This window comes from Labeo rohita, chromosome 7 (assembly GCF_022985175.1).
Source record: "Labeo rohita strain BAU-BD-2019 chromosome 7, IGBB_LRoh.1.0, whole genome shotgun sequence".
Taxonomy (NCBI): Eukaryota; Metazoa; Chordata; class Actinopteri; order Cypriniformes; family Cyprinidae; genus Labeo; species Labeo rohita.
In genome coordinates, this window is record NC_066875.1 from 23401736 (window position 1) to 23419434 (window position 17699).

The 17699-nt window shown below is 37.6% G+C and overlaps 1 protein-coding gene across 1 annotated transcript in view; it reads left to right on the forward strand.

Annotated features, from left to right (window-relative positions):
* itfg1 (integrin alpha FG-GAP repeat containing 1) overlaps positions 1-17699 on the forward strand; it is a 167234-nt gene that overhangs the window by 39712 nt on the left and 109823 nt on the right. Inside the window, exon 8 of the mRNA XM_051114140.1 lies at positions 7599-7680. Within this exon, the coding sequence (XP_050970097.1) occupies positions 7599-7680 (82 nt within the window). The remainder of the gene's footprint in view (positions 1-7598; positions 7681-17699) is intronic.

The following is a 17699-nucleotide window of genomic DNA, read 5'->3' on the forward strand; positions in this document are numbered from 1 at the left end:
TCCGGTAGCTCAAACTCTAAAACGTAGTGCTAGCAAACAGCAGCGTAGGTTTGATTTCCAGGGCAATGTATGTCACTTTGGATAAAAGTGTCTGCAAACATGTAATACGTGATCATTTTAAAGGAAAAGTTCATTTCCAGAACAAAAATTTACAGATAATGTGCTCACCCCCTTGTCATCCAAGATGTTCTTGTTTTTCTTTCTTCAGTCGTAAAGAAATTATGTTTTTTTGAGGAAAACATTTCAGGATTTTTCTCCATGTAATGGACTTCTATGGTGCCCCGAGTTTGAACTTCCAAAATGCAGTTTAAATCCGGCTTCAAACGATCCCAAATGCAGTTGATCCCAGCTGAGGAAGAAAGGTCTTATCTAGCGAAACAATCAGTTATTTTCATAAAAATAATACAATTTATATACTTTTTAATGTCAAATGCGTGTCTTGTATTACTCTGCCTAAACTCTGTTTTTTTCCGGTTCATGACAGTTAGGGTATGTCGAAAAACTCCCATCTTATGTTCTCCCTTAAATTAAAAATCGTCCTGTATCGTTTTTACCTTTTTTTTTGTTGAGGGTGTTTGATCTTCTTTGCATGTTCACTTTGCAAAGACTGGGTCGGTACTTCTGCAGCGATGTAGGATGATTTTGAAATCATTTTCGACATACCCTAACTGTCTTGAGCCAGAATACACAGAGTTCAGGCAGAGCAAGACAAAACGAGCGTTTGAGATTTAAAAAGTATTTAAATTGTATTTTTTAATGGAAATAACTGATCGTTACATTAGATAAGACCCTTCTTCCTTGGCTGGGATCGTTTACAACCGCATTTGGGATCGTTTGAAGCCGCATTTAACTGCATTTTGGAAGTTCAAACACGGGGCACCATATCAGTCCATTATATGGAGAAAAAATGCTGAAATGTTTTCCTCAAAAAACAAAATTTCTTTATGACTGAAGCAAGAAAGACATGAACATCTTGGATGACAAGGGGATGAGTACATTATCTGTAAATTTTTGTTCTGGAAGTGGACCTCTCCTTTAAGATATAACTATAAATATATCTTCACGCAAAATGAAAATTCTGTCATTATTTACTCACCCTCATGTCGTTTCAAACCCGTAAGACCTTTGTTCATTTTTGTAACACAAATTAATTTATCTTTGATGAAATCCAAAAGCTTTCTGACCCTGCATAGTCAACAAGGTCTTACGGGTTTGGAATGATATGAGAGTGAATAATTAATGGCAGAGCTTTCATTTTTGGGTGAACTAACCCTTTAAAACTGATCCCAATTTATTCTTATTTCAATTAATTAACTGTAATTATCTGTGAATTTTTTTTTTTTTTGTTTTTCATTAACAAGCTTCCACAAACTTTTAAGCTTGGGTTTGCTGTCAACAGTTTAAATCCCCCATTCAGAGCTTTTCTCTTAAATGGATACATTTTCTTGCCAACCCGGCAACCTAAAAAAGTGAAATATCTGAACATGTAGGTTGAAATTTTGCGATTTCCACAGTGATATTTTCATCAAATTAATGTGCAGTACAGCCAGTTTGAGTTCCTTCAAAAAGTTGTTTGTGCTATTTGCTGCGAGGAAACATTCTCAGTAATGAACTGTAATAAATCCAGACGTGATCCTCAGTTTCTGTGATTATATTGTTACACAGGTGAATTTATTTAGCAACCACAAAGTCTTTTTTTGATGTTTTAATAGAAAAATGTTAACATAATTATTGGAATTAATATTAGGAATTTCACTGTTTATGCTTTTGAAAGAAACTTCTTAAAGGAGAAATTCACTTCTAAAACAAAACATTACAGATAATTTACTCACCCCCTTGACCTCCAAGATGTTCATGTCTTTCTTTCTTCAGTCGTAATGAAATTATTTTTTGAGGCAAACATTTTTGGATTTTTCCCCATATAGTGGACTTATATAGTGCCTGCGAGTTTGAACATCCAAAATGCAGTTTAAATTTAGCTTCAAAGGGCTCCCGAGGAAGAAGGGTCTTATCTAGCGAAATGATCTGTTATTTTCTAAAAAAAAAAAAAAAAGTACAATTTATATACTTTTAACCTCAAATGCTCATGTTGTCTAGCTCTGCGTGAACTGCATTCCGGGTCAGTACAGTTAGGGTATGTCGAAAAACTCCCATCTTATTTTTTCCTTGAACTTCAAAATCGTCCTAAATCACTGTAGAAGTACAGACCCTGTGTTTACAAAGTAAACGCACAAGGAGGGTCAAACACCCTTTACAAAAATAAGGTAAAACAGCGATGTAGGACGATTTTGAAGTTGGAGGAGAAAATTAGATGGGAGTTTTCAACATACCATAAATGTCATGAACCGGAATCCACAAAGTTCATGCAGAGCTAGACAAGATGAGCATTTGAGGTTAAAAAATATATAAATTGTACATTTTTTTTTGGAAAATAACTGATCGTTTCACTAGATAAGACCCTTCTTCCTTGGGAGCCCTTTGACACTAAATTTAAACTGCATTTTGGAAGTTCAAACTCGCTGGCACCATAGACATCCACTAAATGGAGAACATTCCAGAATTTTTTTCCTCAAAAAACATTTCTTTATTACTAAAGAAAAAAAGACATGAACATCTTGGATGACAAGTGGGTGAGTAAATTACCTGTAAATTTTTGTTCTGTAAGTGAACTTCTCCTTTAAGGTTTTACCAGTTTTCATAAAGTATAGAATGTGTTGCTGTATATAATCATAAATCAGCAAACTAGAGGAGGTAAAATAAACCCTGCATGAGTTGACACTCTTGATTTGTGTTTACTTAAATGTGGAATAATCCTGATTAAATGTAAAAAATAAAAATCATGATTAATAATCAAGGTTATAATTTTGAGCAAAATAATTGTTCGCGATAATCACCTTAACTATTATTATGCAGCCCTGCTATATGCCTGTGCGTTCCCGCATACAATACATTTCAAATACACGCATGTAATGAGACCAGAGGGAGGCTGATGTATTCTGTCCTTCTCTATTTATTTACTCTGAAGTTTTCTTTCTGCTGTACTTGTTAGACAGGGATTTCACATGGTTATGACACAGCAGCAAGAGCTTTTTTGTTGAAAAACAACAATTAATTAATGCTATTCACTCCATAAATCTCTTAAAATGCGTAGTGCCTATTATAACAGAATGCTTTCTGTTTGCTAATGATCAGCAAACTGCGAGGTTCAGCATTTAGTAAGCATTAGCAAAACGCCTCAGTCCAACAGCCCTCAGAGAATATTATGGCACATCCTCTTTTATAGCTTTTACAATTGCAATAGTGCTGCCTGGACATTTTTAACTGCCTGTAGCTGGGGAGATCGGAATGACTTGTAAAGCATTTCCTGTCTATAGGAAATTTACAATATGTAAATAAATTCAGCCTTAGAAGATAGAAATTTGGTGTGATCCAAAACAGCATTTGACCCCACTGACTTTCATTGTCTAGATGGGAAGAAAAAAAAACAAAGGAGACAATTTTCATTTTAAATGACAGAAATTCGATATGTCAGAAGTCTGAGCAAAAATAGAACCAGTAATTAAAAAAGTTCTTCGAAATACATACTTATTTTCATGTCAGTCAATTTCTTCTAAATCTTTTTTTTTAGATTTTAATTGTGAAACCTCAATAAATGTGTTGTCTCAAGACACTCCCCCCTTAAGAACATTGATTCTATCTAGCCATTCTCCAGCAATACACACACAACCCCCTGAGGCCAACATACCACAGTTACAGCCCCTTCCTATTAACATCAGTGTTCAATCAATCCAATGAGACAGACCCTGTGACTCAACACGGCCTCATTCTACTCTGAGAAGATTAGGGTGAGCAAGTCAAGTCACCATTATCTTTTACATAAGCCACAATCACATTACAGTTGAACTGCCTCCCGCAATCATACACCAATCGATATTATACATGACTGCCAGATGTGTGCCCGCAGTTTCAGAGCGAAGGCTCAAGGGAGTTTTCAATGGAGATAGATAAACACTGTCCACACAGAAGGAAGAAGGCACTTGAGGTTTTGTGCTTCGTGAGAATTACGAACAAATCCCTTAGGCCAAGAGCTGCCGCATAAACCAGAACTTCGTTTATCAAGTGGGACAACCACTACAAAAAGACAAATAACACACATACTCCATTATGGTGCCAAAAGTCTGTTTTTTAATGCATATTTGTGAATATTTTTTAAACGCAGTTGAATATTGTATATATTATAAGATTGAATAAATGTGCCATAGCTGGCCTCAATGTTTCATGTGACCCAGTTTGTTTCTTTACAAACCCTAGAATTTTATTATTTAGAAATAATATTTTAGAAGCGAGACTCTTTTAAGATATCTTTATATTTTTCTCCTATTCCCCTCTCACATTGTGATCTGAAGCAGTGTGTCTCATCACATATAATGAGACCAATTACCACCCTGCTATCTTGGTTTTGAAAGACTTTGAAAGCTGACAGAAATGCTGCATCTGGCCGGGTTGAAGTGATTAGACCGAGGTGTTTTGTGCTGACTGAGCCTCAGATGGTACTGGAGGTAATGAAGCGATTTATGGTCAGTTACAGGTTGGTGAGAGTGGAGTGGAGGGGGAAGTGATCTTGTGAAGTGTTGGAGAAAACATCCTGGAACTCAGAGAATGACGGGGAACCTGAGTGGTTTGAGGCCAGCCTTCTAGTGAAACATTTGATCGTTTAGTTAAACTAATTTAAATTACTTTATTTCAGTCCACACTTTATATACCATCATGACAAAGCAAAAAAATGATTTGTGAAAACTTTGGAAATGTGTTAAAAAGCATTGCTTAAAGGACTAGTTTTCTTCCAGAATAAAAATGTCCTGATAATTTACTCCAAGATGTGATCCAAGATGTTCATGTCTTTCTGTTTTCAGTCACAAAGAAATTTTTTGAGGAAAATGTTTTTGAGGAAAACATTCCAGAATTTTTCTCCATATGGTGGACTTTAATGGTGGCTAATGGGTTGACGGTCCAAACTGCAGTTTCAATGCAGCTTCAAAGTATTCTACATGATCCCAACAGAGGAATAAGTGTCTTATCTTTTGAAATTTCAAAAAAAATGTATGTGCTTTTTAACCACAAATGCTCATCTTGCACTAGCCCTACTATGCGCATACACGTCTTCACACATTACATAATGTTTTTCATGTTGGAAAGATCACGCAGTTAGTTCTTCATCTGTGTTGTTGCACGTCCTAGAGCGAAAAGCTCCATGTCATGTTCACTTACAACTTCAAAATCATCCAACATCATTGTTTTGTTTTTTTTTTTTTTTTTTTTTTTGACTTTCTTTGCACATTTGCTTTGTAAGCACTGGATTGGTAGTTCTGCCTACATCATGCCTGAACTTTCCAACATGACTACGTAATACGTGAAGCCAAACTAGTGCAAGAGGATTATTTAGGATTAAAATATACATTTTTTTTTTTTTTTTTAGAAAATGACCAATCATTTTGCTAGATAAGACCCTTATTCTTTGGCTGGGATCATGTAGAGTCCTTTGAAGCTGCATTGAAACTGCGTTTTGGATCTTCAACCTGTTGGTCAACTACATGGGGAAAAATCTTGGAATGTTTTACTCAAAAACTTTAATTTCTTTACGACTCAAGACAGAAAGACACAAACATCTCGGATCACATGGCAATGAGTAAATAATCAGGAAATTTTCATAATGGAAGTGAACTTAACCTTTAAGTTTTCATACTCTTTTCCTATGAAACTTGAAATTTAGCTCAAGAACATTTCGGTTTTGCTGTGAGACTTTGCTCCAAAGTAGAGAAACTTTTGTTCAACAGTTGATTGAACATGACTTGGAAAGGCACACATCTGTTTAAATGAGGTCTGACAGCTGAAAAAGCATATCAGAACAAAAACCAAGCCATGAAGTCAAAAGAATGGTCTGCAGGACTGTGTTGAGATGGATCTCAGGAAGACCACAAAAAACTTCTGCATTGAAGGTTCTCCAGAGCATGTGGCCTCCATAACCCTTATTAGAAGTTGGGAACAACCAAGACTTTTCCTAAAGCTAGTCTAACTGAGCAATTGGAGAAGGGCCTTGGTTAGAGTGGTGACCAAGAATCTGATGATCACTCTGGTTGAGCTCCATGGGGATGGGAGAAACTTTAAAGGACAAACGTCACAACACTCCACCAATCTGGGCTTTATGGCAGTATAGACTCAAGACGAAAGATATTGGAATATCCTTAATGAAAACCTGGTTCAGAGTGCTCAGAACTTGGGCAGAAGGTTCACCTTCCAACAGGACAGTAACACGAAGCACATAGTTAGAACAATGGAAGAGTGGCTTATGAGCAACTTTGTAAATGCCCAGAGCTCAGACTTAAACCCAGACAAATGTCTCAGGAGAAACCTGAAAATGACAGAGCTGTCCAACCTGACATAGATTGAGAGGATTTCCAAATGCAGATGTGCAAAGCTAGTTGCATCATACCCACAAAGACTTGAGGCTGTAAACACTGCTGAAGGGGCTGAGTTAAGGGTATGAATACTTATGCATTATTAATATTTCTGTTTTTCCTTTCTAATATCTTTGTCCAATAAAGATCTTATTAACACAAATCTGTTGTATGAAGTGTAGATTGGTGTGAAAAAAGTGTGTGAAAAGGTTTTTAGCATGAGGTTGCAGCTTCATGATTGTGATATCTAAAGAAGCATAGTTCTTCACCTTCTCTTTGTTCTGTTGACGTCCTTCTGTTTCGTTTCATTCTCATTCGTTCTGACATGAACTTCTACCCGTCTTCTCTGTACCCTGTAATACCCATGTAAGCATCTGACGTAACAAATGACTCATCATTCAATAGCAATGTGGCTTTGATCTGGTCCTTGTGAAATGTATGTGTCTCTCTGCTGTCTACTTGAAGTTATTGTGGTGGACAGTCAGTGTGCTGTATAGCAGTTTTTGTGTGGAGGCCTGTGTTCAGCATGTAGGATGAGTCTCCCAGGCTTTTCTGAAGCTCCTGTCTTAGTAGGTTTCCAAGATGTGCTTTGATCACCGGTGCCATGCTGCGCTCTGGCTTACATGGGCTAATCAATGTGCACAGTAGCCTTACCCTGCCCTCTGACCCCTGTTAGCCATCATCCGGTGACCCCTGCTGCCTACCTGCCAATCACCTTCAGTCCACACCAACACCGCACGTCTGCTGTCAGTTACCTTCTGCTCTCTCTGCCCCGCTGCCTCATGCCCTGTCAATCAGATTGAAACTTCCCCTTTTAAATTCAGCTGGTCAGACTGTCAGACCACACATTTGTTTTGTCTTGCTGCATTGTCTCGTAATGTCCATCAGGAAGTACAGACATCCAGCAACGATCCCTAACCCGTGGCAGTACGGGCTTCCTCTCATTCATGCCCACGGCGGCTGATGCACAAATTATTAGCTGTGTTCTGACAGCTCCGCTGACACTTTAGAAATTTAAAGGCGTTTTTCCTGCTGCTCAAGGACAGGATTTTTTAGTACAGTTGTAAGCTCTGCATGAAAGGAAATGTACTTTTTAAATGAAATGAAAGTGTGTTTTAATCCTGTTAAATCTTTGTTCATTAGGATGGGAACTTCAGCCAAAACGTGTCTGGAAAGGCACCAGTGAATGTGCAGGAAGTGGGTCAATCTGCATTCGTAGACTTCGGTGAGTAGTACCATATTGCTGTGTGCAGCTCATTTGTGTTTTGTTTAGAGGTGGCATTACATGCATGCACTCCAGTACAACCAAACACTGGCTGTGATTTCTGGGATAATTCATGCATAATATCCTCAATTCCTATGCAGTTCAGAATCTGAAAGTAGCCTTGAGTTTCTAACAGCAATACATACGCAACACATGGCTCCAAATTGAATATTAGCTCCTGCAGGATCCTATTAAATATTAACAATACAAATTTCCCCTTTCCAGAAGCATCCCACTGATAGCAGGGATGGCACCGGCAGTGAAATCTCACATAGCATAAATGATTGATAAGCAAAATGAAATGACCTAAGATTGAAAGTGTTCAACTGAGCTGCGGCTCAGGAGCTTGGCCTTTATATTCAAAGCTAACTTATCTGACCAAACAAGAGCCCTTCTCTTTACTCTTTAATCTGTTTCCTCTGATCTCTTTTCTCTTGTCATTTTGGAAAATGTCACTTCAAACTGTTATAGTGTTTTCACAGCAAAGAGCTTCACAGGATGTGAGTTTTAAGCAGGATGAAGGTTTTTATTTAACTCTCAATCAGTCAGGTTATTATGCTTTTTGAGGACTGTTGGCATCAGGGTTATTATAGTTAACTGAAACTAAAACCATAAAAAGGTTACTTGAAATAAAATAAATGTTAACTGAAATACAATGAAAAGGTTAGCCTCATTTCATTTCAGTTTGTTGCCAAGGCAACATTTTTCATTTTAATGAAGTTTACCTTGATAACAGAAATTAATAAAAACTATAAAGACATAAAAAAAACTAGTAAAATGACAAAAACACACAACTAAATTACTAAAACTTTAATCAAATTAAAATTAAAATAGACATTCTAAAATACAAACATAATCAAAGTAATACAAAACTATAATAGTATTTCAATAATGCTAAAAAAAATGTTTTTTAAGCAGCTGTTAAATTCCTGTTATCTCATTATCTGTTAAAGGAGAAGTCCACTTCCAGAACAACAATTCACATATAATGTACTCACCCCCTTGTTATCCAAAATGTTCATGTCTTTCTGTCTTCAGTCGTAAAGTAATTATGATTTTTGAGGAAAGCATTTCAGGATTTTTCTTCATGTAATGGGATTTTGAACTTCCAAAATGTAGTTTAAATGCAGCTTCAAAGGGCTCTAAACAATCCCAGCCGAGGAGGAAGGGGCTTATCTAGCGAAACGATCTGTCATTATTTTCGGGAAAATATTGTAGGACAAAAAAAGATGGAGTTTTTCGCCATACTCTACCTTTTTTTTTAGCCGGAGGACACAGACGATGAACTTAGACGTGATTCGTAGTAGTGATGGGAAGTTCCGATCATTTTACTGACTCGGACCATTGAGTCTCGGTCAGCAAAGTGAACGAATCTTTTTTCGAGTCATTTCGTTAATTTCGTTCATTTTAGCAAAATGTAATTAAAATGTTATGCGTTACTTTCCTAACACATCTACTGCTTACACAAACGTTGATCACACTACAAACAAGACAAAACTATAATGCTATATGAAACAGAAAAGGTGAATTCATTGTTTACCTGGGTCTTTAGTCTATGATTAGCTCACCTCACCTCTTATCTGATTTTTGGGGTTTGAGTTGTTCGTTCATCACGTGACAGCCCCATAAGATTAACGAATGACTCAAAACCCGAAGACTAACTAATTCCGGTACAGAACCTAATAGGATGTTGTGCATGCATGACTGAACGAATCACTCCCCGAGATGACTCATTCTTTCCGAGTCACATTAAAGTTTCGCTCAAAATGATTATTATAATTCAGGTTATTTACCAATAGCTGCTAATGAGTCGCAAGTCTCACACATTCAAATAGATTAGCTTACTTCCACATTGCAAAATAAGTTGGATAGGCTGGCCTGACAATAACAAGAAGAAAGCAAAACAACTTTCTTAAGTCTGGAATTCACTACATGACTTTTAAAATCTAAACAGATTTTTAAACATTAGGCATCATACACTTACCAACTTTGTAACAGTCACAGAGGAAAAACTGGCCATCATACACACAAAAACTGAGGACTTGTTATGTTAAGTTGTTATGATCACAACAAACTCGCACAGAAATGTGCACCTATGAAAACACTCACATAGTTTTCCATAAAATCACATTATATTTGTCCCAAATTATTGCTAATGTACGTAATGACTTCATGCTAGGCTGCAACTTTCAGAACAACATTTGTCTTTCTGTGGCTTGAATAAAGTTTGTGTGCTTTATAATAATAATACTTTTTGAAGTGAACATTTGCATGTTTGGTGATTTACATTTACTGTTTTTGACCGCTGTCTTGAACTGGACGTGACGTATCTAGCCTGCAACATCTGTGAGTTATTCTAGATGCAACACTAGTGCTTGTGCGACCCCCTACCTATTTTACCAATATTACCTATTTTTTACAATAGGTAATATTGGTCTTGGCTGTACCCAGAAGGTGTCTGTGACGTTTTAGCTCAAAATACCCCACAGATCATTTATTATACCATCTGGAAAATGTCATTTTTGGGGCGTGTCTAAAAAAGAGCTGTTTTGGTGTACACTTAAAATGCAAATGAACTGCATATTCCTGCCCCGTCTTCAGAAGTGGGCGTAGCCAAAGTCCCTTTAAGACAAGTCATTTCACTCGACGGCCATCTTTGAAACGCCTCTCGGGCATGCAAGTGCAGCTCTCATCTCTTTGAATGGAAAACATCAAATTCTACAAAACTGTTTATCAAGCTTACGATTAAATTTCATATTTGAAGTCACCAATAAAATCTGACAACAACCGCTTCATAAATGTTGTTCCTTATGCTCCAATAGCATTAAAAAAGCTTATTTTTCAGGCCCTGAGCGCTGACTGTTTCTATAGCACCTGGGACTTCTAATGGCAGCTGTATTGATGCGCTGACTTTACCGATCAGTGATTGGCTCTTTTACTCAGAGGGCAGGGCTTCCCTCGATAGAGCGGCCATAATGAACGTTGCATTTGCAACCAGTGACGGCTCGTGGGTTTTAAAATAGAGGTGGCTCACTAATTGTATTGGTCTGGGGATCCCCGCCAATTATTTTTATTTGCTTAACCACTTTAAAATGGCCTTTGGTTGCTTTTAGTTAGAAAACATAAAGAAAACAACACACATACAGCAAGGTAATTTAATTTCACTTACCTGGTGTATCACTTGAAGCAACATCCATTGCTTCTTAAAAGTCTGTGTTAAATGAGAGCTGCCTGTTGTGCCAATTAAGCAGACTGCTGTAGCCTATATCCAGCTTAGGCTTGTTCTCCCTTTACTTTTAATTTGTATATATACTGTTGGAATGACAGCTTGGTAAATCTGTTGGCGATCGAATATTCAATATTGCTACTCATCATAAGTACTTGGTACATTGTCAGCTAAGCAGGAGACGTTCAAATTAATATCACGTAATTTAAGTCTCTATGATGCGATGTTTCCTTTCTCTCCTTTTTCACTGCAAAAAAAATAAAATAAAATTAAGTGGCTCAGATGTTGGGAGAAAATCTGTCTGGGACAGACTCTTATGTTCAGTCTTACATCCAAACACAGAACACCAGGATTGCTTACGAGACATTGTTGACATTACATCTGCTCAAGAAAATGGTGGAAAGCTTACAGCCAAACACAACTTACTGAGGGCAGAAACTTTGGTGGTAATGCAGGACTGTCAGTCAGCGGCTGTGGGCGAGGCCTGTGTAGTATGACGTCACATTGCTCAGAGAATTGAAATGGCATGTCTAATGAGACTGATTTGGTTTAATGGGGATTAAAAAATAATGAGTGGGTGGATTTTTGTCATTGTAGGTTGGTTGTGTTCACACACTGCCAACACATTTATGTCCAAACACCATGTAAAAGTGGGTTTTGCATAATAGGTGCCCTTTAAAGCTAAAAAAAAAAATCATAGTCTGTGACAGTCATACACTACACAATTTTTTATGAAATCTGTCAACTCAAATCTTCAGACTGGCTCTGACTTTAGGCACCTAGCGTCAACTTCTCCAGACTTCAAATCAGCAGAGAATGGGGGGGGGGGGGTAGTTTTAGGAAATACAAGCCACCACATGTATTAGAGCCACCACAATTAATAATGCCTAAAAACTTAACTTTTAGATTAAGAGTGAACAGCAGCTGAAGCTTTTTAGTATCTGACATTGGCAGATGACAAATGAATAATGTAAGAGATAAAACAAATTCAAAATTTCACTTAAATGCAAAAGAATGCTGTATTTAATTTCCTTGCTTTCAGTTTTAATTCCCAGTTCTAAATGAAATCTTGAAATATAACCTTACTTAATTTCTGTAGGTGAAATCTGTGTTATACTGTGTTCTGGTGTATGAGCAATGATGTTTGCCTGGTAAGTAGGATGTTGAGACATACGTGGCCTTTGTATGCTGCCCTATGATTATGACACCTTAAACCTTTGAGATGCATCGTCTGTGACCTTTACTGCTTCACAGAAATGATGTCACAGCGACAGAATGCGATGCAAAGCGAGAGCTTGGGTGAGTGGAAAGATATATAGAGAGAGAAAGAGAAAGAATGAGCTGTAGACTGTGATTTAGGATGATAAACGATGTTGGGGATGGAAAGAGACGTGCATGCTAGAGAAGCCCGATTCTACATGTATGTGCGGTCGTGCCCGAGTCAATAACGGCGACTCACACAGAAAAAGGCTTTATTGGATTAGTGTCAGACGCTTGTTCTGGAGACAGGACTGTGAAGATCTTTGCCGAAACCTAATGATCAACATCTGTCTCCTCTTTGTCCTTTTCCATCTTCCTTTCCTGTTTTCAGGTTCCCTCCAAAGCTTTTAACTTCCTTTACCACATGCGCATTTCACCACCGTCTAGTACTTGTGCACAGGCATCAAACTGTCAGCACCAATTAGCTGCAGTAGTGTGTGAGTGTAGGAGCTTGTGGAGTCATTATGAGATGATTTGGTGTGAGGAACAGGCTACAGCTTCATGATGATGATCGTCTTTGACAGGATAGAGCGTGGCAGCGGATGGGCGCTGGGGGTGAAGACAAATACACACTATTTCAGGCAGCATTCTCACCCCCTCACACACATACACACACGCGCGCAATACAGGTGAATCATAGCGACGCTGCTCCCATTAAGTGGGTGGTAATGGGAAGCGAATGGCTTCCTCTGAAGCCAAGGACACATCCTGACATTAAACCTTCGGCTGGCTTGAGTGGGCACTGAAAGCACAGGGCCCGCTGCATGTCGCTTTCTATAAACAGCAGAAGGCTTTGCCCTCGGGGACGTGGGCTTGGTTTAAATGGTTTAATTGTACTGATCATCAAAGCGGCAACCTTGATTTATGCTTTTGTTCTCCCTTTACAAAGCTAACGCTTGAATCGGCACTTAATTAGAAAAAACATTGGGTTTGTGGCACCTGCGAATGGAGATACACGTTAAATTTGACCTGCGGTGAAACGGCGAGAGAAATCGTGAATGCGAGGTGCTTCAAAGCTTCATTTCAAATGAACGAAATGAAAGGAGCGTGGTATGTGGTGAAAGGTATATGTTGTGCCGAGAAGTGAGAGGAGGTGGGAGGAAGGTGGGAAGAGAGTCAGAGAATGTGTGCAAGGGAGGGAGAAAAGGGAGGGTCCGCTTGTTTGATTTGAAATGGGTGTTATTCTGATCACACTCCTGCCTGTCAGTTATGGCACGGCTCTCTTCTTCGTCCGCACCTAAGTGGCAGATCAAAGATACACCCCAGTGACCTTCTTCTCTCAGCTCCTCTCCTCTGGCTCTCTCTCTCTCCGTTAGTATTCTCCAGCCATCCCTCTCTGCTCCAAACACTCCAGCAAAACAGTTACAGCAGTCACTGCAAGAGGCTCGCGGTCTGGTTTAAATTGTCCATAAAATAATCTGCTCGAAAAACAAAGAAAAATGCAATCCTGTTTAGTAGTAAGCAGGTCTGGCCAGGGTGGGCGATGTACCGGTACACACGATTAACTGGCGGAAATTTGTCAGCCGGTAGAGATTTTCAACGTTTTTCGATTGTTTCTATCCCAGCTACAGGTTCATGTGATGCTGCTGTGCTACGTGGTTATGAAAATGTATCGTTTGCATGAGTTTTTAAAGGGGTCATTGGATGCATTGGATGCACTTTTACATGTTGTTTGAACATAAATGTGTGTTGCCAGTGTGTGTACACAACCACCCTATAATGATAAAAATCCACCCAGTGGTTTTTATTTAATCTGTAAAAATAATTTCCCCTTTTTTCAAATCAAGCCATTCTCAGCATCTTGTCTGTGTGACAACACACCGACAGAGGCCCCTCCCACTATAGTTGATTGACACGGCCGTCTAACCTTAGACCCGCCTTGAATGAGCAATAACAGTCCGATCACCATTGTTTTGATGCCAGAACAAGGACGTAGACTAGAATGGCTCCTGAGCAATTGAGGTGTTCTGTTGTTGGATGTAATAGAGAACATAGTAGTCGTCATTTACTCCCGACATCTGAGCTGCTGACGATGCAGTTTGTTTGTCAACGGAATGCGCCTCCCAATCTACAAATACCCATCTATGTTCGCGCAAATCATTTGTGATCCAGCTTCACTTACAGCAGAAGTGGGTATAAGGGTTTTTTTTATGAATCTTTGCAATCGTCTTTCCTAATTAGCAAGTTTTGTGGCTAAACGTGGCTAAATGCGGCTAAAATAAACAGGCTCGTCACTCCACAGAGAGAAGAGAGGGGTGGGGCGAGCAGAGCTCATTAACATTTAAACCAGCATCAACCAGTACAGGATGATTTTTGCAGAGCTGATTTTGGCAAGGTAAAAAGGTGTTTTTTACACTACCATTGAGAAATTTTAACCAAAGCATATTATAGACTTTTCATGAAAGGGTTACTCCACCCCAAAATGAAAATTATGTTGTTCCAAACCCGTAAAAGATTCGTTGATCTTCGGAACACAATTTAAGATATTTTGGATGAAAACCGGGAGGCTTGGGACTGTCCCATTGATGCCATATAAATACCACTGTCAAGACCCAGAAAAGTATAGTCCGACTATTTTGACTATTTAGACTATTTTGACAATGTCTTTCATACTTTTCTGTTGGGTTGGAGTAACCCTTTAAGACCCTAAAGAATCATATCAACTTCTGATGACCCCTTTCAGCATTGTGGTTTAAAAACAAGTGATTTTAAGCCATAGAAATGCAATCAGCAGCGAATTTTCCCCAATCGAAAGCGAAATCGAATTGTTCTCTATCGCCTACATTATGCACTACATGTCATTCACCATACAGAATATACTAACACTGCAAACAAGTGACTAATCTCAGCCGCAGCTTCAGCGTGTATTTATAGTGTAGGGGGCGGGTCGCTTTGGATTCTAGAGAGCATTTGATTGGACAGAAAGTCTGACGAGAAGCAGAAGTACAGGGTGATGTCATCAAAATCATTGATTCATATTGGCCAAAGTGAGAGACGTAAATTTTGAATGCTTACATCTTGTAAACACAAATTTTATTGTTGTTTTGAAGCATACTTGCTTATAGATAACCTTATGGCAGAGGTCGCGTTAATCGAAAATTGTCCGTCATTGACAGAATTTTTATTAGTGACGGAAAAATCTGAAGGCGGTCTGTCGTTTTGACAGATTACACTAAGATGATCTATTGTAAAATTGTAGCTGTAATTCCCACCCCTGTGCAGCTGGTGGCGAGCACGCTCAAATGTAGCAGCAGAGCAGAGGATCCAGAACAAAAAGGAACTGTCAGGAGTGTTTTCCTACGTGTTTGATTACACACAGACGAGAGTACACAGAAGCTACAACGATGTATCACACCACATTAAAGAGCACCAAAACAGTATTTATTGCTTGAATTTCCTAATGAAATGGACAGAATTTGAAATCCGAGACTTTGTTTTATGTCAAAAGTAACACAAAGCCTAGCCTACTGCTATTTTTTGGAAGGAAGACGCACTATGTACTGTCCATTCATCAACTGAAAACAGCATAGACTAAGAGATCGATTGTGATTTTTAAAAATTGATTTTGCTTCACTAAAATGAGAATCTATTAAAATCGAGAAATTTTTTTTTTTTTTTTTTTTATTTACCCAGCCCTATAGTATTTTGTTGTTTTTAAACACTGCGCTGTCGTCATGTAGGTTCATGATTAAAAATGAAATAAAAATAAAATAAAAGTAATTAAACGTTTTATTCTAATTAAAATATGAAAATTATAGTGACGGGTAATTATAGATTATGACGGACCCTATCCGTCTCTAATGCAACCTCTGCCTTAAGGCTAACGTTTTCATACTAAAAGCCAAAAACTTTAATTTTGATTTCATGGGGACTATGTGATTGTGCTAAAGTGGAGCTATTGCAAGTATACTTTAGGTACACTTTAAATGTCTTACATTTAAAGACAGTTATTATTCAAAGATCAAACAATCCTTATTAATGTTGACATTAAGTCACATTTTGGGCTTAATATTAAGAAATGTGCAAATAAAATGCAATGATAATTTATAATATCAGGAAGTCTCAAGCAATGTGTCAGTAAATATGTTAACAGATTTAAACTATACTTAGTATTAAATATGATGTCTGAATGTGGTCTGATGTACGTAGAGGTGAGCAGATTAGAAATTTCAGAGTTTAGAAGTATTCTGTTTGTCTAGTTTTACTTGGAATATAAGGGTGAAGTTGTTTTCCTTTCTTTAGTTTGAGGTAACACAAGGTAATAAACTATAGAAAAATGGGAGCTCTGATTGCACAGCTTTTAAAGACCATTTTGAAATCAGAACATTATTTTTTTTCTCTCTTTTATTCATTATTTATTCTTATTGGCAGCACTTTTTTCAGGATAAACAAACAACTATACTTGGTTTTGTAAAGAAAAATATATTTTTCTAATTTTTTTTTATTCTTGTGATGTCCCCAATTCAAACGTTTGGGATCAGTATGATTTTTTTTTTTTTTTTTTTTTTTTTTTTTTTTTTGAAAAAGTTAATACTTTTATTTAGCGGGGATGGATTAAATGCATCAAAAATTACTTTAAAGACATTTTAATTGTTACCAAATATTCTGTTTTAAATAAATGTTGTTTTTATTTATCAAAGAATCCTAAAAAAGAAAAAAAAAATCACAGAAATGTTCCTGAGCACCAAATCAGCATATTAGAATGATTTCTGAAGGATCATGTGACATTGAAGACTGGAATAATGGCTGTTGAAAAATTAGCTGTGGCATCACAGGAATAAACTGTGTTTTAAAATATATTAAAATGGAAAATAGCTATTTTAAATTGTAATATTTCACATCATTGTAATACAACCACTAATTTGTACAGTATCAATGATTTACAGCATCATTAATTTTGTTAGTTAGTTTAAAGTTGTAGACAACGTTATTGTTGTTATGATTATAAATATTTCATCAAAAAAAGTACAGTAAAGGTGTATGGGTTGAGAGATACACTAAAGTCCAGTTCAGAATGCAAATGAGGCTGTGATCAGAACTGTAAGAGTCACACTCCAACACATGTACAGTGCAAAAGTATTATAATTCATGAATGTGCACTGTCAGAATGTAGTCAGTCCTGACATGGACTGTCATTATGAATGCACAACATATGTTAGACAAAATTCTCCATCTGCTCTATCAGGATGGTAATTGCTCTTTTCTTTTTTTGCATGTGACAGCCAAATGCATTATTCATTAGCTGAATGATATTCAATACTAGTGCGCTGTCAGGAAGGTAGCGAATGGCAGAGATGTCCTCTTTTTCCATTTTTTTTTTTTTTTTTTTTTCTTTTGCTTGAAGTCAGTGCCACATGTAATGTGATGTGGCATTTAACGCCCAGTCATCATGACATAAATAAGCGTGTGTGTGTGTGTGTGTGATGGAGAGCTTTTGCTGTGTTTTTCTACAGCTACTAGACATGTGCATGTGTACTGTATAGTAGGAAGCTGA